Source organism: Mus caroli, unplaced genomic scaffold (assembly GCF_978045245.1).
Source record: "Mus caroli unplaced genomic scaffold, Mus_caroli_1 scaffold_19, whole genome shotgun sequence".
Classification (NCBI taxonomy): domain Eukaryota; kingdom Metazoa; phylum Chordata; class Mammalia; order Rodentia; family Muridae; genus Mus; species Mus caroli.
Genome location: NW_028227274.1, coordinates 60111564 through 60135732, shown reverse-complemented (window position 1 = coordinate 60135732; position 24169 = coordinate 60111564). Strand labels below are relative to the sequence as shown.

The 24169-nt window shown below is 47.1% G+C and overlaps 1 protein-coding gene across 3 annotated transcripts in view; it reads left to right on the top strand.

Moving 5' to 3' along the window:
- The window catches only part of Ablim3 (actin binding LIM protein family member 3), a 122072-nt gene that overhangs the window by 83898 nt on the left and 14005 nt on the right, over positions 1–24169 (top strand). For 2 of the 3 annotated variants that reach the window (XR_015046122.1, XM_029471984.2), the window contains 9 exons: positions 9177–9235; positions 12021–12092; positions 13932–14087; positions 15608–15637; positions 16164–16290; positions 17016–17114; positions 19017–19064; positions 21645–21779; positions 22400–22464. Coding sequence is in view for 1 of the 3 variants with exons in the window: in XM_029471984.2 (XP_029327844.1) it covers positions 9177–9235; positions 12021–12092; positions 13932–14087; positions 15608–15637; positions 16164–16290; positions 17016–17114; positions 19017–19064; positions 21645–21779; positions 22400–22464 (791 nt within the window). In the remaining 2 variants the exon portion in view is untranslated. The remainder of the gene's footprint in view (positions 1–9176; positions 9236–12020; positions 12093–13931; positions 14088–15607; positions 15638–16163; positions 16291–17015; positions 17115–19016; positions 19065–21644; positions 21780–22399; positions 22465–24169) is intronic. The other variant, XR_015046123.1, reaches the window with a different exon arrangement.

Sequence of the window (24169 nt, the reverse complement as noted above, 5' to 3'; positions counted from 1 at the left end):
GGCTGGCATTAATCAAAGAGAGGCAACAATATCAACAACAGAGTGAGGAAAGTCCTCTGGGGACAATGGGGATGTGTCAGAAGCCCAAGAGGCCAGGGGAGGCTCCTCTGAAGAAGGGATACTTGGAGCTAGGACCCTGAGTATGGTAGTGGGGGACAGAGACAATGAGGAGAGGAGAAAAGGACAGTTGTGGAGGCAGGAGGATAGCAGGTGCAAAGTCCTCAGCTGGATGGAAGCACCACATGGTGGGGACACCAAGCCAATCCATACACATGGTGCAAAAAGAGCAGACACACACCTCAGAAACCCTGGAGAACAGAGTGAACATGAAAGTGCTGAGAGCCTTTGGGCAGTTCGTGTAGATGGGCAGACCAGAAACAATGTCAGACACACACAGACACACACATACACACACACACACACACACACACACACACACACACACACACACACACACACAGAGCTTATAGACCAAGTCTGGGGGAGGAGAGGTCTGTAGCAGGACAGGCTGGCCTGGCAGCTAATCCCCAGAGAATCTTTGGTTCATTAGCTTGTATTTTAATTGCTGTGTGATGGTATTCTGATGGACCCCACTTGGGAGATGTCTGACGTCTGTCTGGGGGACGTCTGGGGCCCCCGGAGACTACAGCAAGTTTCCTTTTCTTTGCTTTAAGTTCCATTGCGCATCCTGTCTTTCAAGTGCTTCTGTAAAGAGGCCAGACTTCTAATCTGCTTGTTATCCAAACCCCTCATTTGGGTTTCCCCAGGAAATTAGGTCACCAGTTTTAGTACGGCAGAATGAAGCTGAAATACCTCAGGTTCAGGGCAGAATTTACACTGAAACCATGAGGCCATAGTCACTGCAGAAGTGGGCACTGTGGCAAAAGTAGGCAATGTGCTGGGCTCTAAACGTGGTGTGTGTCTGTGTGTGTTCTCCTAAATATGCCTCCATCAGAGAAGAAGGGGGTGCAGTGTTCATCTTCTAGCTGTACCATGTGCCCCGCCCCTCCCCATTGCAAGGATCTGAGACAGTTAGCCCTGGAATGCATGAGGTCAGCTCTTAGCGTTTGCATACTCAATGAATTCATTTTGAAATCCAGGGACAGACCCTACCCTGCTAATGGAGGTACTGTAACAAAGTGTGAGTCCAGCCAGTGTTAAATCTGAGAAACAGAGATCATGCTGAGTCTGCTCGCTGCTCCAGCATCTGCCGCTCTCAAGGGTGGTACCAAGTCTTCAGTGCTCTGCCCTATAGACTTCTAGTTGATTCTCCTGTCTCCAGTTTTACCTTAGGAGTATTGGGATTGCAAGTGTGTGTCTACTGAGTGCATTTGACATTTTTTTAATGTGGATTCCACGTAAAGAAGTCAGGCTGTTGAGTTTTCGAGCACTCTTATCTGCTAAGCCATCTGGTTGATTTTTGAGTCAGGGTCTCTCACAGGTCTAGGACTGGCCAAGTAAGGGAAGGTGATAAGCCATCAAGCTCCAGAGATCTACCCTTTTCTCACTCTCCAGCACCAGAATTACGAGCATAAAGCACCACGTCTGGCTCTTTCACATAGGTTCATGGGATCAAACTCAGGCCTTCATGTTTGCACAGCAAGCACATTCATTACCAACTGAGCCATCTCTCCAGACCCTCTGTTACCAAACTTAATCAGAGGTTTATAACTGGCCTTCTGAAGAGTGTGAATCTCCTGAAACTGCTTGCCACATTCCACATATAGATGTTTCTCTAGAGAGAAGGTCCGTGGCTTTCATCTGATTGTGAGCAGTGTGCGTGACCCAAAAATAAAATGAGGAGCCTCAGTTCTGCATTAATGCACACCCCACCGATCCTGGGGCTGCCTTTGAGAGCTGTGCCAAGCCTTCTCTGTAGAGCTGAGGCTATTTCTGACCACATGCTTTTCAGTTCACATGATACAAGGACCTGGTGGTGGGAGGCATGCCCTGGCACAGCTGGAGGTGCAACTGACATTTAGCAAAGACCTCCTTTTCCTAACAGGTCGCTCCGACAGGTGCATCAGGCCAGTGGGGGCCCCACTGAAGTCACGCAGTTGTCTCAGGCTACGGCATACCAACCCACACTCTTGATCTTCAAATCTCCTCCAACCGCACTTGCTGAGGCACCATTGCCAAACACGTTGCCGTCATTCCATACTTCAGGCTCAGTACATTCATTTGGGTCTCTCCAGAGACAGTTTAGGTTGTAGGAGTTATGCTTAAAAACTTTAAAACTTCTGTTTCCCCAATCCTGCTCTATAATTTTAGATTCTTCAAACATATCTTATTCTTTGACTAAACTGCCGTCTCTAGTCTGCCTGTGCTAAGCACATTTCATTTTAAATAGAGTACATTTTAACTTTTGATGAGCTGCCTTTTTTTTTCCTTCAAGATTTTAAGGGTTACCTAGCATCTTGAATCGCAGAAAGAATTACAGTGTTGGAGTTCTAAAATCTGTTTCCAGCTTGTTCTGATCAGGTCACCACAAACGCAAAGTGATGTGGCCATTTTCTCACGGGCTACATGTCACGTGTATACTTCACAGCCAATTTGTTCGTGTTGGTCAAAATGAGGTCCAGAGCAGCAATTCTCCTGGTTGCTTCCTGTATTTTCTAAGAAACAAAATTGCCTTCAGGGCAAGTCAGGGAAGTGTCAGGCACATGGGTCTGAGTTTGAGGAGAGGTTTTATTGCTCTGGACTTTTCTGGTGGCAGAAACTCAACATCTGCCACTAGGGCAGAAGGGGAATGACTGATGGCTGATGGGATGGAGAAGCTTCCAGAAGCAGCTTCATTGAGCAGTCCCTGAGAATCCCCAGGCTGGTCTTCTCTCTGCTTCTCTTTGGGTTGGCCTCATGCTCTCCTGCAGAGGACCGGAAGTCACGTGATGGGAAGGAGACTATGGCCGTCTTCCAATCAGCAGCTGTGTAGAGAGGTGTTGTTCCCCTCTGAGCTCAGCAGAGGAGTCCCAGGGAGGGTCTGATGACTTCACTTGGGCAAATGCTAGGCCCAGGCCCAGATGGGAAGATAAAGGTGAACAAATAGCTAAGGCAGCCAAACTCCCAGGACTCTTCAGCACCACACAGGTCAGCTTTGAAGATCAACTACAGGATTCGGGCTCAGTGCACAGCCAAGTACCACCAGCTCAGAGCTCATGGCAAACACCTAGGGGTGGCTGTGCCCTAGGGTACAACACATTCATCAATGCTCAATTGCATCACTATTGCCACCACAGCATTAGGAACACATTAAGGAGCCAAGGAGATGACTAAGTGGATAAGCACACTTGCTATCTGAGCTTGAGGACTGGAGTTTGAATCCTCAGCACCCATGTTAAAAGCCAGGCATAGATACATGTGCCTCTAGTCCCAGCATAAGGGAGTGAAGACAGGCAGGTCCCTGGAGCTCCCTGCCAACCTAGCTAAAATGGTAAGCATTTGCTCTCTGTCTCGAGAGAATAAGGCAGCTATCACTCCAGAGTTCACTCAAGTGCCCCGCTCCGTGTGTGTGTGTGTGTGTGTGTGTGTGTGTGTGTGTGTGTGTGTGTGTGTTCGTTCATTAATCCTTACAACAAATCTACAAGTCAAATATATCAATCCCCACTCTGTAGTTGGGAAAAGGGAGTAGGAGGCACAAGCAGGACTGAGTTGCTCTGGACAGTGCAGCCAGTGATGCAGTAAGCAGCAGCCCAGGATTCAAGCCTCATAGGACATCACATTAAATAATACATCAAGTGCCCGACACCCGGGGAAGACCCCTGATACCCAAGTCGATGGCAGTGGTGATATTGTTATACACAGCAAAGTCAATGACAGAGGGAGAGTGACATGCCCTGTAGTCTGCAGAAGCAGTCCACTTCCTCTGGAGTTATGGGGCAAGGAGGTTTTTTTTTTTTTTTTTTTTTGCCTTGAGATTAAAATTTCATATAACACCAAATTAACCATTTAAAATATATACTCAAGTAGCTTTCAGTCAGTCCATTGACAGGGTTGTACAGCGGCATCTATGTGTAGCTCTATCTCACCCCAGACGAAACCTCATTCCCATTAAGTAGTTGTCTACTGGCCTGCTCCTGCCATAAGCTTCTGGTATCCACAGTTTTGCTTGGTTCTACAGACTTTGCCTCCTACAAGTGTATGTCTGTCTTACTTAGGGTCTCCATTGCTGTTGACAAAACACCATGACCGAAAAGCAAGTTGGGGAGGAAAGGGTTTATTCAGCTGACACTTCCACACTGCTGTTCATCACTAAAGGAAGTCAGGACAGGAACTCAGATCAGAAACTCAAAGTAAGGCAGGAGCTGATGCCAAGATCATAGAGAGGTGCTGCCCACTGGCTTACTCCTCATGGCTTGCTCAGCCTGCTTTCTTATAAAACCCAGGACCACCAGCCCAGGAATAGAAGCAACCACAATGAACTGGGCCCTCCCTGACTGATCACTAATTGGAAAAAAATGCCTTACAGCTGGATCACACAGAGGCATTTCCTCAACTGAGACTTGTTCCCCCTCTCTGATGACTAGCTTGTGTCAAGTTGACACAAAACCAGCCCCAACCACTACAAGATCTGAATGTGGGTATGTGCCCATTGAGTGCAGATGTCTAAGAAGGCTGGAACATCTGATCCTCTGAAGCTGGAGTTACACCTATGAGGTGCTTGGTGTGGGTTCTAGAAACCAAACTCAGGTCCTCTGGGAGAGCAGCAAATGCCCTTAACCACAGAGCCATCTCTCTGGCCCTGGATAGAGTTCTTCATGGAGCAACTCTAGGGTCATTGGAGGGTCATGTCACAGAGGCAGAATGCAGAGCAACCTCACCCTGCTTGTGGTCATGAGCAATCTGAAGAAGGAACCTGTTGAGGCAGAATCAGAAACTTGAAACTCAACCACCTTCACCACCAAGTGAGAAGGGCTGTGAGTTAGCTACTGGGAGGATCGTGGCAACCCACAGTGTCTAAAAACATTCAGACTCAAAAGTGTTTACACAGTGCTGACCCAGAACTTCCAGTCACCTTTGTATTTATAACCCATCCCTGGGCATTATGTAAGACAACCCCATCAGATCCAGCTCTGACATTTTAAAAGAGGCACTAGCAAATTGAATGGCAAGGCCCAACAAAGATATAGGTGGGATCCTAGAGTCCTGTCAGCCCCAGATACTGCAGGCCAGATACTGTAAGTAGTCTTGCAGGTTCTGGTGAGCATCAAAGCCGACCTGAGAACTATGCTAGATTCAGATCTCTATCTCTAGTCAGCTGAGGAACCTATAACCTTCACAATAGATTTCCACCACACAGTATGGAGTCCTGGGTGACAGTCTCAGAGAGTAAGAGAGGGTGACTTGTGGAACCAGGAGCTCAAACAAAACATGTCCCATTCTTGTACCATGTTAGAGTTCTGTCTTGGGCTGTTGGTTTTTCTCTCCCATGGCATTCATTAAAATTTACTTGAGAGTGCTATATGGTATTTAACCATCTGGTCCTCATCTTTAGAGTCATTAAATTAGAGTCAATACGCTGCTTCTTCTCACCCCTACCTTCAAGAAATTGGGATCAGGCTCAGCATGGGGACCTAAGGAGTCTGCCCCAGCTTATCAGACATGTGCTCCACATGGGTCACACCTTGACCAACCCCGGTCAAACAAATGCTCTCACATACACTCAGTGTACAATTGTAGCTGTCAAATGAGAGGCTAACTTCTATTTGCCCAAATCCCCAAGTCCAACTTAGAAAATCCAACTGACCTAACATCAAATAGCTTCTTTTTTTTTTAAGCTTTTTTATTGTTGTTGTGTTAACTTGTGTATGGGTGTAGACTTGCCACAGTGCATTTGTAGTCAGAGGACAACTTGTGGGAGTTGGTTCTCTCCTACCATAGAGGTCCTGGGGATCAGACTCAGGTCAGCAGGCTTGGTGGTAATTGCCTTTACAGGTTGAATCGTCCCCTCGACCCATTTTTCTCTGTTCCTTCACTCAGTGAGTATTTATTGAGACTCTTTGGTCCCAGTAGACACATAGATAGGGATCTCTTTCTTCAGAGAATTCCCATTCTCATTGGAAGTACTGGGCAGGTCAAATGTTTATTATGTATATATGGAAAGACCTATTAATTTAGAAACAAGATCTCCAAGGACTGGGTTGGTTGTCCAAAATCCGTCACTGTGATTGACATGTGATGAGTCCCCTCCACAATACTGAGGCTGAGCTTGTTCCTGTCCTGTGTATATTTGAAAACTTGTAGAGGGAGGGAATCTCACTATCAGCTGAGCAAGAACATTCAGTTAATGAAAGTCAGTTTTCCTTCCCTGGAATGGTTGCCCGAAGGCACCTTCCCTCAGAGAGTGCAGAAATGCACACAGCATGTCTCAGCCTTCTATTCCATCTTTAGGGACTAATTTTGGGTGCCCTCCCTGCTTTGTTTACCATCCTCCTCTGGGTACCCTTCACATTGTAATTGTAAAAAAAACAAACAAACAAAAACAAGATAGGCTCCAACCAGCCTCTGTGTTGGGTATTTAAATGGGAGTGAGGGGGGAAGTGATTATATTCCTCCCTGGGTGTCTACGCTAGGGTTACTATTGCTATGGTAAAGCACCATGACCAAAACCAACTTGGAGAAGAAATGATTTATTTCACTCACAGTTCCATATAACAGTTCATCAAAAGCAGTAAGGGCAGGAACTCAAGCAGGGCAGGAACCTGGAGGCAGGAACCAGGAGCTGATACAGAGACCATGGAAGAGTGCTGTTTACTAACTAACTCCTCATGGGTTGCTCAGTTTGGTTTCTTATAGAACCTAGGACCACCAACCCAAGGACAGAACCACCAACAAAGGGCTGAGCCCTTCCATGTTAGTCACCAATCAAGAAAATGCCCTACAGGCCCTGCCCACCATCTGATCCCAAGGGAAGCATTCTCTCGGTTGAGATTCTCTCTTCCCAGATGACTCCAGCCTGTGTCAAGTTGACAGAAAACTAGCCTGCACACTAGCTGTTTTCTGTTGGGGACCATGCTATTAATCTGGTGACCAAGGGAATAAATGCTCAGACGACCATAATTTCCTACAAGCCTTCATGGAAAACAAAACAAAACAAAAACAATTTTTTTACTTTATGTGAGTTTATTGCTAGCTACCAGCAATCTTTTTTTAACTTTCATATATATATATATATATATATATATATATATATATTATTCTGGCAACTCCTGAATGACCCCTCCTTTTTCATTTCTAATTACACCTTCCTCCTGTCTTATGATTCTTCCTCTCCTACCTCAGTTCCTTTATAAGCACACTTTCTTGTACACAGAGTGTATGCAGAGTGAAGCTAATAGCCATTTGTGGCTCAGTTTTATTTCAGGTCAGATATGTCGTGTCTCGGAGCCAAAGCAAGAGAGACAGTTCATTCTGAACCCACACATGCTGTTCTCATTTTCCCCAGCCTGGACTCCTGCCCGTCTCACCTTTCCTTTTCGTCTTTCACTTAATTTCATGACGTCATCAGACCCCCATGCCCACCTCAGGCGTTTCCTACAGTGACCTGGAACATATGTTTCCTGCCATAGCCACAGCGGTAAACAACTCCTGGTGGACACAGGAGCAACCCAGAGAGGAACCGGAAATGCTCCATGTAATTTAATCTCCCAAAAGAGACAATCACAACCCACAGCTTGCATGATAACAGACACACCCTGTGATCCCTGGCTCAAGCCTCAGACCCAGAGTCCCTCTACTGGGCTCTGACAACCACTGCATTAGCCAACTCCTCTTGAATAATTAAAAACCATCCAAGAATACCAGCGATGAAGTGGGGATTCTTATCCCACAAAAGACAAAGCCAGCCCTAGAATGAGAATTTCGGAAGTGAAAGTAACCTAAGACTATCCAGGTGTTGCCTTGATATTTACTCGGATGAAGAAATAGAGGGTCAATTAGAGGCTGAGTAGAGAGAAAAAAAATAAGCTTTGGACTCCCTATGTGAAGCTGATCCTCTTTCCTCTCCTTCAGGTCTTTGATCTCACACCAAACCCCTGTGCCTTAACCAATATTCAAGTGCTAGGAGCTCCAGGCAACAGCCATCATGGAAAATATAACCCAGAAACAAAGTCAGACAAGCAAATGCCATCTGCTGCTTAGGAGTGGAGCCATTTGCTGGCTGGCCCCTTTCCTTTTAGGGCTGGTTGGTTACCGAAGGGATGGCTCCAGAGGAATAGCTCGCTCCTATTTTTTCCTCTTCTAATCCAGGACACCTGTCCCTTCTTTGGAGAATGTGCAGTAGTCGAAGTTTCACAGTATGTGACCAGCCACCTGTTGTTCATGCCTTTCCAAATTGGCCTCTTGGGTTTGGAGCCAGCCAACTGGACCCCCTCACGCACACACACACCCATTATAAAATGTGGGTATTAGCAGCACTGGTGTACTAAATTTGAAGGGTCTGGAGTCTCTGAGGAATTATCAGGTCAAGACAGTGCTCCTAAGCGGAATATATACCATGACACCTCCGCCCCCTAAATGCAAATATGTCCTAATTCCATCTGAAGTCTTAAGAGAAAAGAAAGCTGAGGTAACCAAGGTTTGTCATTTTCTTTCACATCCCACTCCCCCGCCATTCATCCATTCAACAAATATTTATTGGCCACCTGCTATGTGTCACTCAGGGATAGCTAGCTGTCTGCTCATCTATTCCCCCCGCAAACCCCTGAACTTGCACTAAAGGCAAACTCTGTGCAGATGCTATGGGAGACAGACCCATGGGGGAAGCTCAGTCCCTGCTTAGAAGGTGCTGTTAATGTACTCAGGGTGGCAAATTTGCAAGCTAATATGACTTAAGACTGTATTGTGGAGAAACTTCAGAGAACTATGGATCCCAGAGGAGGAAAAAGTCACCTCCAGCTGACAGGTAAGAACATTCACAAAAGGATGCCGCGTGAGCTGTGAAGAAGGAGTTAGGATTTAGACACACCCTGTAAAGGGATATGTGTAGTCAGGTCGGCTTATCAGTGGCTCTCAGGAACAATGGGGAGCTAAGAAAGCCAGGAGACGGAATGGACTCTTCCCGACTGATGTGTATGTCGGGTACGCGTGCTGTCAAAGGAGTAAACTGAGATAAGAGTGGGGACTCCGGTGACTGGTAGCTTTGAGAGGTCTGAGTCTTTGTTATTTTCCTGGCCCCTTAGGTTCTGAGGTTTGGCACCCGATCTGCAAGCAGGCAGCCAGGGCAGAGAAGAAGCTCAAGGTAAGAGGCATGGTCCTCCATGCTGCCGTTTGCCACGGGTTGGGAAACCTGTGCTTCAGTACAGAGCGTATCAGCTCCCAAAAGTGTGGGCATTTCTGTGGGTTCCTTAATGGGAAGGGCAGGTTCATGGGGTGAATTAAGATCTTGTATAGGAAAGAACCTTGAAAGCAATAAAGGATTTTATGCATAGGAGATTTCTAAGTATGTCTAGGGAAGATAAAATTATAACTGTACCAATGTTGGCCAAGATGGCAGCCAGTCTGAGCTATTATGGCGTGGCTTTTCCCTAGCCTAAGGTCATTTATTAGTAATTGTATCGGTGCCATCGTCTCAGTAGTTGACAGTTTGCAGAGTGTCTTCCTAGCGCCTCTCTGGCTGGTTTCCTTTAACCTCCCGAGGCAGATGAGGCAAGAAATTGTATCTCCTCCACCTTGCCTGTGAGAAAATCAGATCTGAAGAGAGCAATTTGACAGCAGCAGTGTAGCCAGGCCGAAGCAGAGTGTCGTGACGTCCCCAGGCACACTGCCGACCAGCTGAGGCCCTGGTACCTCTGAATAGCTGTGCTCTGACAGATGCCAGGAATGCCTGTGCATCTGAGTCCCTGGTACTGAAGGGAGGGGGTGGACTCACCCAGGCTTATACAGGGAGAGGTTGCTTCCTAGCCTCTGAAGGGGCAGAGAGGCTCCTGAGATGTGTGTTAGGGGAGGTGGAGGGCAACACTTGAACTCTAACATGCCTTTTTTTTCTTCATTTTTTTATTGGTTATTTTATTTATTAACATTTCCAATGGTATCCCCCATCCCAGTTTCCCCTCCACAAACCCCCTGCCCCCTCCACCACCACCCCCAACATGCCTTTATAATCTTGCCCCTGCTGTCTATTTGACCCCTTAAGGGTCTCTTACGTCACTTGTTAGAATCTTCTCAACTAAACATACCCATGCACAATCTCTGATTGGCTAATTAACCCTACTCCATTGCCGTTTCTTCCTTCCAGTGTGAATTTGGTGAAAGAATTGGTCCTGTTGATGTGTAATTTCTTTCTACCCATGTGTGAATCCCCCACCCTGTTCTTTCTAAGGTCTGTAAAGCACAAGAAGACCTAACTGTCATCTTTCTCCGTCTTTTTTCTGGGGAATTTCCCAAATTTGAGTTCCCCTTTAAAGCAAGGATGCTTTTCAGAGCATCTGTGTACCACCTCTTCATAGGAGTTTCTGCTCCTCCCCGCCCCCCCTCCTTTAAAGCAACTCCACTACTTTTCATTTAACTGAATTCATTTTAAAATAAAACTTGAGGTTCACATGTAGAAAGGAGTGTTGCTGGCTATAAAACAAAATAAATCCAATGGTAATGGAGTCGTTATTAAAAATAAATCTTAAAAAGATGCTAGCTAGCGCTGCTGACACACTCGTTAATTCAAAGGGGGAAATTAAGTGTTGTTGGGACAGCTGGTGGAATGTGTTAGCACCGAATCAAGAGTCCTTCTCCAGCTAATCAGGAGGCTTGAAATAAACCATCCCACTCATCACTGGGTGACGCGGCACCGTCAGATGCTCACTTTGCAGGATGCACCCCTCCTTCTCATTCATGGTTTGGTGAAAGCCGTTCTTTAGCGCCACTCAGGATGCTTGGAAATGGATGTGGGAGGGCTGAGCAGTCCCCGAGGCTCAACCTGCCATTCCCTTTTGCACATGAGGAATCTGAGGTCTCTAAATTCACACATATTTCTTTAGTGGTCCTTGAGCCAATCTTGGCTGTTCCATCACCACACGCTGCCACACCTTGAGATGCACCAGAGAGGGCATCACACTGTTGGGGTGGGGGTGGGGTGCTGGTAATCCATCATGGCTGATGTGCAGAGGCAGAAGATTTAAGGTTTTCACTTAAGTTGATGTCAGTCTGCCAAGGGTCTAACTGCAAAGGATCGGCATATTGTGCGTGTAAGTGAGCTGATGTTTACTAAGCCACCAAGGAATGAATACTCAGCAGTTTTGTTCACTTAAACTAAATATCTTTTTTTTTTTTTTTTTTTGGTTTTTCGAGACAGGGTTTCTCTTTATAGCTCTGGCTGTCCTGGAGCTCACTTTGTAGACCAGGCTGGCCTCGAACTCAGAAATCCGCCTGCCTCTGCCTCCTGAGTGCTGGGATTAAAGGCGTGCGCCACCACGCCCTGCTTTAAACTAAATATCTTATTGGCTGAAATAACCCAAAATGAAGTTTTATGAAAAACTTTCTATTTAAAATGCTGGCTGGCAACACAGAGGATGGCCTTGTGGGCCATCAGTGGGAGGAGAGGCCCTTGGTATTGCAAAGATCATATGCCCCAATACAAGAGAAGGCCAGGGCCAGGAAGTGGGAGTGGGTGGATTGAGGAGCGGGGGGGGGGGGGTGGGGGGGGTGGGGGGGGAGGGGCAGGTATAGGGGGCTTTGGGGATAGCATTTGAAATGTAAATGAAGAAAATAACTAATTAAAAAATGCCTTAAATAAAAAAATGCTGGCTACAGATAACTAGAAAATAAATTCATATTTTACCCCAACGGCCTGAAGTTCTGAACCTGCTGGATCTCATTCACACAGAGATATTGGCTAAAAGGTCCTAGAATAGAGAGGACAGTGGTAGCCAAAATACTTTAACAATACTGCTATAGTGACTTTAGAACTGCATGATAGCCAGGCAGTGGTGGCGCACGTCTTTAATCCCAGCACTTTGGAGGCAGAACTGCATTATGACCCTGCTGAGCCTGAACTTCTGCCTCTCACCCCTCTGTCTTCATCTTTCCCACAGCACAGGCGGACATCTGAAACTTCCATCTCACCCCCTGGTTCCAGCATCGGGTCGCCTAACCGAGTCATCTGTGTATGTACCGCTTCTTAGCACTGGTGGGGCTTTGGTCACCCCTGACCTAGCACCTGAAATGTTTTTAAGGTCATTTGGGCCAGGCCCACTCTGTTTTGGATGGCATACCAGATCTTGAGGATACAGAAGGGCCCGGGGACCTCGTTCTCTAATAAACCAAGAGCCACAGGGGCAGTTTAGAGTTCAAGGAGCATGAGAAAGTGTAGTGATGAAAGAAACCTTCCTGCATTCCAAAATCAATTGCAGCCTCCTCCTTTCCCATTCCTTAACTGAGACAAGACAGCAGCTACAGGGTCTGATCTAAGACCAGGCAAGACAACAGCGAGGGGGTCAGAGTGGTAGGGAGAGATGGGATGATGTTGGTAAATAAGAAGTGATATGTGATAAAGAGGCAGGCAGGAGAAGATGCAACTAAAAAGGATTTACAAAGCTAAAGGAGACCTTTCTAAACATGTGAGAAGGCTAGAAACAAAGCAGACCCCGTAAGCTGTCTAGGCTCCCAACTTCAAAGACAGTCACACACGGGCAGAAGAGATGAGAGTTAAGCTAGGTGCCCTCAGAGGTTCCCGGTTACTTAATGTATGCATTCACTTAGTGGATACTGAGCTGCTGCTCTGGGATAAATACTGTGTTCTGTGTTGGGGAGATGGTGGTGAACTGATCTGGTACCCTCGTGACACTGGACATAGAATGGATAATCAGTTGTGACTATGACAAGTAGCAGAAGGAAAAGTCACCGCACACCCTTACAATACTGCGAGCGAAGGAAGAAGCCTGACCACCCAGAGCCAGCTGAGAAAGGGCATCCCAGAGGAAGAACTACTGAATAACAGAAGGGATGGGATGACAGAAGGAAGCCAAGGGCGGCAGAGCCAGGGAGCAATGAGAGAAGCAGCCCGTCTGACCACAGGCAAAGGAGCCAAGTCCAAGAATGTGGGAGTGTTGGACAGCAAAGAACCCAGCCGCAAGGAGAAAACCCCACGCGTAGTCCTCAAAGCTGCCAGGCGCAAGAGGGCTTTAACACCATGGCACGATCATTCAGACTCCCATCCAGTTTCCTCTTTGACCCTGGATAATACCCGCCAATGGCACTATTTCCTGTCCTCTCTTCCCCTGGACAAGTGAAAATAAGAGTTATTGCTGGAACTTCAATATTGGTCAATACTGCCATGTGCCTCTCTCAGAAAACAAGTTACTTTTTTTTCTTTCTTTTTTATGGGGTTGGGATTAACTTCGTGCCAGACGCCTGTGGCAGTAAGCTATTGAGCTACATCCCCAGGACAGGACAAGTCACTATTATCACAGGCTGTACTCATTACAAATTCCCATCCGGAACATGAGAGAAAATAGGCCCCTGACTTTCAGAACGGCACCAGTCATAGCGGAATTGGTGGGCTTAGTTTGGGGACCCGTACAATAAGAAAGTTATTGGCAAGCACAGGCTAGTCCCCAGAAGGGAATTATCAAGGTGGCTGCAGCTAGGGATGCCATCCTGTTGTGGGGTTGTCAGCAGTCAGCATCCAGGAATAGAGTTCAGACTGCAGTCTGTGACATCAGTTGTGGGATGTTTGTCCCTGTTTGCACGTCTAGAAGATATCAATTCTTCCTTCAGAGAGGTATGGTGGCCTTTGGAGGAGATCGTTCTGGTAAAGCCTAGGGCCTCACAAACAATGATGTTTGACAGATGGCCTCTGGGAGTGTGGTTATTCTAACATCTACAGCTCTTCCCTTCATACCTAATGGCTGTTCTTAGTAAAACCTGGAGCCCCTTGCTTCTGTTTCCTCTCTCTTTCCCTCTTATCTTTCTTCTTCTCTCCTGTCCCTTTCCCTCTTCCCCAGGCTAAAGTGGATAATGAGATCCTTAATTACAAAGACCTGGCAGCTCTCCCCAAGGTTAAGTCCATCTACGAGGTGCAACGCCCCGACCTCATTTCCTACGAGCCTCATTCCAGATACACCTCCGACGAGATGCTGGAGAGATGCGGTTATGGAGAGGTATCTCGTCTTGCCCTCTCTGGGACTCTTGAAAGAGACAAGGTCCTGCTGGAGTCCCCAGCCAACTTCATTACAGTAGTAGCCCCTAGTCCTTTCTAACCTGGAATTTATAGCCAAGTTTTAAAAACCAAGAGCGCTCATCCAAAAATCTGGCTTCAGCTAAAGCATTAAATGTGTATGCCCGTCATAGAGAGGTAAGTGGTATGGTAGCATGCCCTGTGGACAGGACTAGGCTCTCCATCCTTCCCAGTCCTCACCATGCCCTACTGAGCCAGCATACAAGCTGAAAGTCTAGAACTATTCATTATTCCAGCTGCTGCTTTTCTTACAGTAGAGAAATCTTGCTGGAACTCAAGCCCATGTCTCTGATACCATACCAGGCTCAAAAGGCAGTGAAGTTCCTAAACCCTGGTCAGGCCTGTTCTCTCCATATTAAACCTTACTTAAAACCTCGTGCACAGAACAGGACATACATTTATGAAAATGCAGTATCAGGTGGATTTAGAAACCATTCTATGGCTACTAGAAAAGGGAGAGTTCTCTGGAGAAGGCAGGATAGCTATCACAGAATAGGTCCTGACCAGTCATGTTCCAAGAGATTTCTCACCCCATACTAGGTCCTTGAACTATAACAGTGGGCAACAAGATCCTAGCCTGGGGAGCAGGCTTTCAGATACCTGTTTCACCACCACCACTCACTGGCTTGTATTCTTGGGTAGCAACAGAACAACCAACAGGAGTTGAGTTCTATCTGGCAAAAGAGTCCAGTCCTGAGAGCCTCTGAGTTCTGGCTCCTAAAATGGGCCAGGAAAAGAGGATCAAGTATTCGTAGACTCCAACTCTGAATCTAGAGACCAGGGCCTTTGGGTCAGAGCCGAGTACCAGATGGTTTCAGTTCACTCACAGAGAGTCATTCAGAAATGTAAATTATCTGTTGGCATGTAAATGTTAGATTTCACATAAGAATCTACATTTCTTACTTGTCTTAGACATTAAGAGTCTGGTCAACGTTGAGTAGGTGTTCCAACATGACTCTGGTCATAGCTGAAATGAACAGCCTGGCTCAGCAGACTGAGTCTCCAGCTTGCTCTGCTCCACACCATGCCAGCCTTCCAATGTACAGCAATGGCCTGGTCCTTTCAGGGCCCTAAATTTGGATACTGTGCCCTGGACTTTGTCTTCATGAACCATAAAGGAGATGTGAGCCAGGAGAGAGAAAGGGGGGAGGGGGGTTGAGAAAGTAGCTCTGAGCTCACAAGCCTAGCCATTTCCTGAGAACCCTAGTTTGGCCCTGAGCCCTCATATTAGAAGGGGGAGTCATAGGCACAATACCACTTTCCAACAGTTCCGATATTCTAGGATTCAAATTGAAATGTTGTCTGGATAAGGGTCACCTCAGGCCCTCTCCTTACCACTATTTAACCATCTTACAATGTAATCATGTTCTCTCCCTTCCTCTTGCCTGCCTCTCTCTCCCTTTGCTCCCTCTGTGGCTGCCTTCAAATTCTTCGCTTCTAAAGTCACTGGGAACACTATCTCCTTACTCCCAGGTAATTAATCTGATATGTAAAAGACATATATATATATATATATACATATGAATATATGTGCATATATATGTATATATATATATATATATATATATATATATATATATTATTCCTTTATGATGAACAAAAGAGGATCCCTGGTCACAACTCCCCTGCACCACAGGACCTATCTGATCCCAACCCAAAATGTTTCGCCTAACCAAGCAATGGCATGAAGGATGGAAGCGGCTGGGAAAGAACCACTTGTGTGCCTCTGGAATCCCTAGTCAGACTCCAGGCACTGGCTGTGTAGGTTCTAGGCAGGGGCTGTGAATGGCGAATGAAGCCTAAGAATTCGTTCCCATCCTCCTCAGGTTGTATGTGTGTGACTCGAGCCTGAATCCCTAAAATTTCAGACTCCATAGCATGCTTTACCTGACATACATACATACATACATACATACATACATACATACATACATACACACACAAACAAAAGCCTTGCACCGAGGGTCTTGCTCATGGTTCTGCCTCCTCCCTCTCCCAGGACATCTATGAGAACCTGGACCTCCGGCAGAGGCGGGCCTCCAGTCCTGGATACATCGATTCCCCCACCTACAGTCGGCAAGGCATGTCTCCCACCTTCTCCCGCTCGCCTCATTACTACCGCTCAGGTAAGGCAAGGGAAGCCCCAAAGAGAGATGAAGGGTTGGGACAATGTGGTCACATAGTGTCTGTGGGGTTCAGGGACAATAGACACTTTCCAAAGCCTATGGCCACTCAGGTGACTCGTGGCCCTGACTGAGTCCCTAAGATGGGTCTGTGACACTTGAGAAACAGCAGGAATGTGGGTTGAGAACTGCCAGGAGAGGGCATGTCAGGCAGCCCAGGGACCCTGGTTAGAGGAAGAATCAGTCCTCTATCTCATCCTTTGACCTGAGCATCCACAGAAAGAAGCACAATAGCATCATGGCTGGAGTCTGGTCTTCACCTGAGGGCCCCAACCCCACTCAGCCAGTTAACGTATGTACAAGTCACCCTGTAGTAAGGGGAGAAGCAAGTGTTTGTAGAAAGGAGAAACAGGGAGGAACCTAAACATGGTGGGGCTGAGAGGATAATAAGCAAGTAGATATCGTCTTGGCAGAAGCAGACTTGGGGGAGGGGGGCATCACATGAGGGGAAAGGTCAAGCTTGTTTCGGCCGACATGGTGCATGAGAGCACAGACTGCTTCCACTCTGGAGCTGAGCACACCGGAGCACCCAGCCTGGCTCACCCCTGCCACCGCCACCGCCACCGCCTCTGCCACCACCTCGCTGCTTCCTTCAGTGCTACCGTGTCTAATGCCTGTTTTTCTCTGTGCTTCTGTTCTCTCTGGGGATCCCTGCCTGCACGCTCCAGGGCCTGAGAGTGGCCGGAGCTCCCCATACCATAGCCAATTAGATGTGAGGTCCTCCACACCAACCTCTTACCAGGCTCCCAAGCACTTTCACATCCCAGGTAGGCGCTGCCCCCCCCCCCCCGTTCCTGGCATGAGTGCATGCTCCATGGGGGTGCCAGATGCCTGAGCCACCTGCTTGATGCTACACAGGCACTGAGGAGAAGTCTGTTCCTGGGGGACCCCTTCCTAACCAATCACCCACACCTTCCAGCCGCAACATGCCTATGAGCTTTGGTCTACTCCCTCCATATGAACCAACCTTGATCATGACCATCAGGAAGGGCTAGGGAAGCAAAGGCTCAAGGGGCTCGCATGAAATGCCCAAGTATTACATCGCTGATGGACAGAGTAAAGGCCAGCTATGACGGATGCTTGACTTGGATTTTTTGCCTTGAACCCTGACCACACTGCTTGTAAGCTGGTGGTCTGGGGCCCATCCCTCGGCTTCACTGGGTAGGCAGGTAGTATTCTAGACCCCAAGGCTGCAGTTGGACTTGTTCCAGTCCAGGTCTCACCTTCATAGTACAGTTAAATGTGTGGAGAGAGCCATCCGCCCAGTTAGCTCAGGTGTTAGTGTGATACTCACAGCGGATGTGTGAATAGCAATGGTGAATGAATTTAAAAAGAAAACCATAGAAGCAAAAGGGTAGTACAAGGTGATAATAGCTGCTATAAACAGAAAAGAAAAACAAAGCCAGAGTGCTGTGAAGGAATGGATAGAGTAAGGAAGGCTGTGTTGGTGTGGCGGGCAAGGAAAGACTTCTTGGAGGAGGAAGGAGCATCCAAGTTAGTGCTGTGACAGCCCCACAGCCAACTGGGGGCAGCAGAAATAAAGTCAGCACGCCTTAGTGTGGCCTGGTAGGAAGTCCAACCATGGATGTTCACCACACTTGCTTTCTAATGCTGTGATAAAAAAAAAAAACCTGACCAAGAAGCAAGTAGGGAGAGAAAAGGGTTTATTTAACTTACAGGTTATAGTTGATCATTAGGGAAAACCAAGGCAGGAACTCAAGGCAGAAACCTAGAGGCAGGAACTGAAGCAGAGACTGTGGAAGAGAGCCGCTTACTAGCCTGCTCTCGTTGCTCACCTAGCTTACTTTATTTATATATGCATACATAACTATATACATGCATGCATACATACATACACACATATATACATACATGCATGCATACATACATACATACATAACACAGTATCACTTGCCCTGTGATTATACTACCTATAATGGATGGGTCCTCCAGTCATTGATCAAGGAAAGGCTCCCTCACAGTGTCAATGTCTCCACTGAGGTTACCTCTTCCCAGAGGATGCTGCCTTGCATCAAGTTAACAACAACAACAACAAACAACTAACCCACATTATGGGGTCTGAAAGAGCCAGTTCTAGACCATTTTCCAGCTGGGCAACCCCCACTCACTCGCCCCTCGATTGTTGATCCTATTTCTGTTCCCTACACCATTCCCAATGGCCCCTGAGGGGTTCAGCATGTCTCTGAGGGAGGCTAATGTAGACAAGGCTGAAACCCTGCTACTTTTGCATGGAATGAGACAAGATGTGGCCACCAGGGGCAGAATCGGTGAACACTTCCGGCACCAGGCCTGCTTAGCGTTCCCTCTCTCTTGCATGCCCATCATTTATTTAGCCCACCCACATCCCCTCCCTTGATACCATTTGTAATGCATCCACCCTCTACCCTGCTTTACCTGAAACCTACCTGTCCGGGTGCGAACAAAGGAAGAAAGAGACTAGGAAGCCCGGCAGGGGAAAGATGGCGGCCCCTTGGAAAAAAATTGCTGACTGGCTCTCTCTTCTCAGATCAACTGATCAAGTGCTGTCTTCTCCTCTCTCTCTCTCTCTCTCTCTCTCTCTCTCTCTCTCTCTCTCTCTCTCTCTCTCTCTCTCTCTCTCTCTCTCTCTCTCTCTCTCCTCCCCACTGTCCCTTCCCGGTCTCTGGCAGCTGGAGAGAGTAACATCTACCGAAAACCCCCGATCTACAAACGGCATGGTATGATCAGAGGCAGAGAGAGCTTGGCCAAACAAGGGGGGCAGGGGAGGGGTGATAACCAACAACGCAGATGGTTCCCAGAAGCGAGATGATGCAAGGCCGCACCATCGTCCTTCTTGCCACCCTCCCCCGAGTCACTCAGGGTAGCTTTGGGTGTCAATGTCATTTCAAAAGAGGAAAAAAATTATTCATGTCCCCCGAAAATCCTTTCTTACCACCTCCCCAACCTTGGCCACTCCTTGCTGCTCTAAATACCATGATCAGAGCGACCCTGGAAAATGCCTGAACCCCTAGGAGATCTGCACTCAGAAAGCGGGTTATTCACACTGCTCACTAGGGTTATGTGAGCTGTGTAGATCCTTGTACTGAGTCCGAGGCCTCTGCTTTAAGGTTTTTCTCCTGCTTTCCTGAGTGCAGACGGAGGCTCACAGATGAGAAAGGAGCAGGAAACCATCTTCTCCTTTCGAATTTCGTTTTCCTGGTGCTGGAGCTCAAACCGGGGGGCCTTGTGCATGCTACATAAGCACCCTCCTTCCCTGGCCCCTCGTTAATTCATTTATTTGGTGTTTAAAAAAAAAAAAAAACAATGGTCTGTGGAATGTCTGTCCCTTAGAAACTAATTTTAAAGGGGCAGATTCACCAGCTTCCTCCATGACCCAGAGCCCTTAAAATTAGAAACACTGAGTTTGCAGCCTAGAAATCTTCTCTTGGCTGCTTTACCCATGATTTCTACATATCCTCCAGTACCAACGGCATCCATGCTGGGACCTCCTGTTCCTTACTACAAAGCATTCCTTAGGCCTCAGGCAAATAAGCATACCTTTCCCTTTGATGAGGCAGCTCACTGTCAATAGCTCACTGTTCAGGTTAGATAGCAGAGGAAAGCACAGGCTTGGATTGGAGCTTGGAAATGGAAGTAACCCTGTATTGTGAACCCAGCTAGTTAGATGGTGGAACAGGTGGGATGAGTATAAGTACTGGCTCTGGGCACTGAAGACCAGAATATATTTTTCAGGGTTGCGGGTGGGACAGCTGTTGCTAAGAGAGTCAAGTGAATCTCTGTGAGTTCAAGACCAGCCTGGTCTACAGAACAAGCTCCAGGGTAGCCAAGGCTACACAGAGAAGCCCTGTCTTGAACACACACACACACACCTACACACACACACACACACACACACACACACGGGGTGGGGGGGTTGCCTTAAACTCACTGTACAGTCCCAGGCTGGCCTTGAACTCCTGGTTGTTCTCCACAAGCCTCTCGACTGATGGGATTACAGATCTGCACCACTTTGCCCAGCTAAGATCCTGCATTTAAACAGATGTCTTCAGTTTTCAGAGCTGGTGGAGCAGGGGCCCCACAGTAAACCTGTTGTATTTGTAAACAGGAAAAAACTTGCTGCCCCTCACAAAGATAGTTTGTCTTTACATACAGAAAAGGCTCCCTACAACCCAAGTTTCTTAGGACTTGGCAGGTTTTCCAAGAGGGTTCCAAGAGATAGCACCAAAGCAGGCTCAGGAGGAGTCCAGAGTGCAGTCCAGTGGTTGCATCATAGGAAAAGTCAAAATGCCATCAACCAAGAGAAATAATCCAGGACTCAGGTCAAGGGAACAAGGGAATGACAGACATTCCTGGGCTGAACCTAAGCCCCTCCCACTCCCATGCCAGGATACGCTGCTCAGGTCCTTGGAACAAACCTTGTCCCTAGCAGCCTCCCTGTAACTCTCCCTCAGAGGGATTGACAAGCCATACCGACTTCTCCTGCCCTGCTCTCTGCCCTGTCAGTCTGTCACCAGTCTGTGCCCCTATAAAGTTGCACAAATGTCTGCCCTATAAATGTGTGTCCCCAGCAGTAAGTATTTTGGTCACCCCTGTTGTAGGAAGTCAGGTAGAACCCTAGCTAACATACAATTCTAATACTTAACCATAAGAAAACAGGCAGGGAAGGCCGGGATGTGCTCAGGATTGAGCTCAAATCAAGCAGCAGAGCTGGAACCAGGGATCTGCGTTGTTCCTCACTCCCTGCTCAGGGCCCCTTCCTTCAAGACACCCAGCCTCCTCAAGCAGGACATGGAGACAGCCGACCTAACTCAGCAAGCACCTTCCCTGTCTGGCAATTCCTTCCTCACTGTGGTTCAAAGCCACAACAAAGGAGGCTTCAAAGATGTCAGAAAGAAAAGGGATAGATTCAACTAGAAACTTCAGGGTTTTGTTTTGTTTGTTTTGTTTTGTTTTGTTTTGTTTTTTGAGGATATGGTTTTCATGTATACCACTACATTCCATGGAATGTGCTGGAAGAAGCCCAAGTCGAGTTAGTCCTATTAACAAACGAGCTGGGTGGTCTTGATCAAGCTCTTTCCCTTCTCTTCCCTAAAATGTAAGATGGGGGGAAGGGGGAGTCATCACCCAGGGCTTCTCCAGCTCCTGTTTCATGCCCCAGGCTCTCCCACCAGAGACCTCTAACCTTAAGTAGCCTTGCCTCCTGGAACTGGAGCTTGACAGACAGAGAGTGCATGTTCAGTATGTTCGGAGCTGAGACACTCTGTCTTCTTAAAGTGCTGTCCTTGGGCCCTTTACAGGTGATTTGTCCACAGCAACCAAGAGCAAAACAAGTGAAGACATCAGCCAGGCCTCCAAGTATAGCCCAGCCTACTCGCCAGACCCCTACTATGCTTCAGAGTCTGAGTACTGGACCTACCATGGGTCCCCCAAAGGTAGTATCACCACAGGGCAGCAAAGGGCAGAGCCCTACCATCTGTATCAACGACAGTCACCCACTCCTTCACACAATCATTTCACAGAGAATGCTGGAAGGGGCTACCACTGAGATTCCTGCTGCTTCCATAGCAGGTGTTAGATGCCAGCCCCAGATCCTAGGGATATAGTGGGGAGCAAAATCCTAGGGATATAGTGGGGAGCAAAATGCCAGGTTCCTGCTCTTGGGAAGGAGACCTAGGGTCTAAAGAGGGGAGGTATAAATCCCCTAGATACCATGACACCCCACCACACTGCCCAAGCTGTTCCTTTCTGTTGTGCAGAGGAGTTTCCACCAATGTCTACTTTGACTCAACATTGGCCTTTACTAATTGAATCTCCTTTCTAAACAAAGCTTTACAGAACCTCAGGGGTGACTTCATTGCCTTCTAAGAAACCTCCATTCAGAGAAAGGGTATAACACAGAAGCAGCCATAAGTAAAATAGACAGGGATCCTCAACTGCAAGAGCAGCAGTGAGGAGCCCCACCAGAAACTGGGGGATGGATGGAGGGAGGGAGCCAGAGGGCTGAACAGAATGCACATGCTGGCTGGAGTTAATCTCCTCTGTCCTTTAACAGTGCCCCGAGCCAGAAGGTTCTCATCTGGAGGAGAGGAAGAGGATTTTGACCGAAGTATGCACAAGGTGAGCCAACTACATCATGGAAGACAACACTTGGGTTCTTATTTTTCATTTGCAAATGACAGAAACCAAATTCAAACTCATCCTAGAAGAAATGCACAGTGAGTTGTACCTAACTGAAGAGTCTGATGGCAAGATGAGCTTCAGTTATGACTACACTCCAGCTGCTCAAAAAGAAAGTACTCTTAGAAAGATCAAAATTGTTCTCTTGACTTGTGGTGGTGGCCTCTGCGTTGGCTTCATGTTCAAACTAGTTGTTTGCATGTGTGGGAAGCAGATGCCAGTATCCTTCATGGCTAGCAGGGATACAAAGTGGCCTAACCACTGTAGAAAACAGATCAACAGTTCCTCAAAAAGTTAAACAAAAAAATCGCTGTAGGACCCATGTAGCAGCCCTATCTCAACAGATGATAGATAGATAGATAGATAGATAGATAGATAGATAGATAGATAGATAGATAGATAGATCGTAGGTATGAAAATAAGCATCCAAGCAAATATATGTTCATATCAGTGCTTATCACAATAGCCCAAGGCAGGAAACCCAACATCCACCAGTTTCCAAATGGATGCACAATGTGTGGGATAGCCATACAGTCTACTATTAATTATCTATTAAAAGGAAAGGAAGGACGAAAGAAAGTTCTCAGCTGGCAAAGTTTATCATGAGGACCTGAATTCAGATTCCCAGCACCTATGTGAAAGCCATGCATAGCAGTGCACATTTATAACCCCAGTAACTGGTGACAGAGGGGACAGAAACAGGTGGGTTCCTGGAGTTCTCTGGCCATCCAGTTGAGCTGAAACAGTAAATTTCAGTGAAAGACCCTGTCTCAAGAAATCAAAGTAAGAGCCGGGCGTGGTGGCGCACGCCTTTAATCCCAGCACTCGGGAGGCAGAGGCAGGCGGATTTCTGAGTTCGAGGCCAGCCTGGTCTACAGAGTGAGTTCCAGGACAACCAGGTCTATACAGAGAAACCCTGTCTTGAAAAACCAAAAAAATAAATAAATAAAATAAAATAAAATAAAAAAAAGAAATCAAAGTAAGATAGAAAGTGACTGAGGAAGTATCTTAGTTAGGGTTTTACTGCTGTGAACAGACACCATGACCGAGGCAACTCTTGCCCAAAGACAACATTGAATTGGGGTTGGCTTACAGGTTCAGAGGTTCAGTCCATTATCATCAAGGTAGGAGCATGGCAGCATCCAGGCATGCGTGGTGCAGGAGGAGCTGAGAGTTCTACATCTTCATCTGAAGGCTGCTAGCAGAATCCTGGCTGCTTCCAAGCAGCTAAGAATAGGGTCTAAGAGCCCATGCCCACAGTGACACACCTACTCCAACAAGGCCACACCTCCAAATAGTGCCACTCCCTGGGTCAAGCATATACAAATCATCACAGGAAGAAACCCAATGTTGACTTCTGACCTCTACACATACATATGTGCATGCACATACATAGGCATTCATGTGCACATATATGTGAACATGTATACACATATACAAAGGAAGTGCTGATAAACCCCTCTCTATGAGTGAGCTTTGAAAACAAGATAAGAGAAATAAGGTCTAAAAGCTCACATATGTTTGTTTGAATGCTATGGAGGTGGATTTTACACAGCATTATAAATCTGCTAAGTATCATTGATATCATTCACACTGGGTCCCAACAGCTTTAGTCTGAAAAGCATGTTGTTAAAAATGATATCTG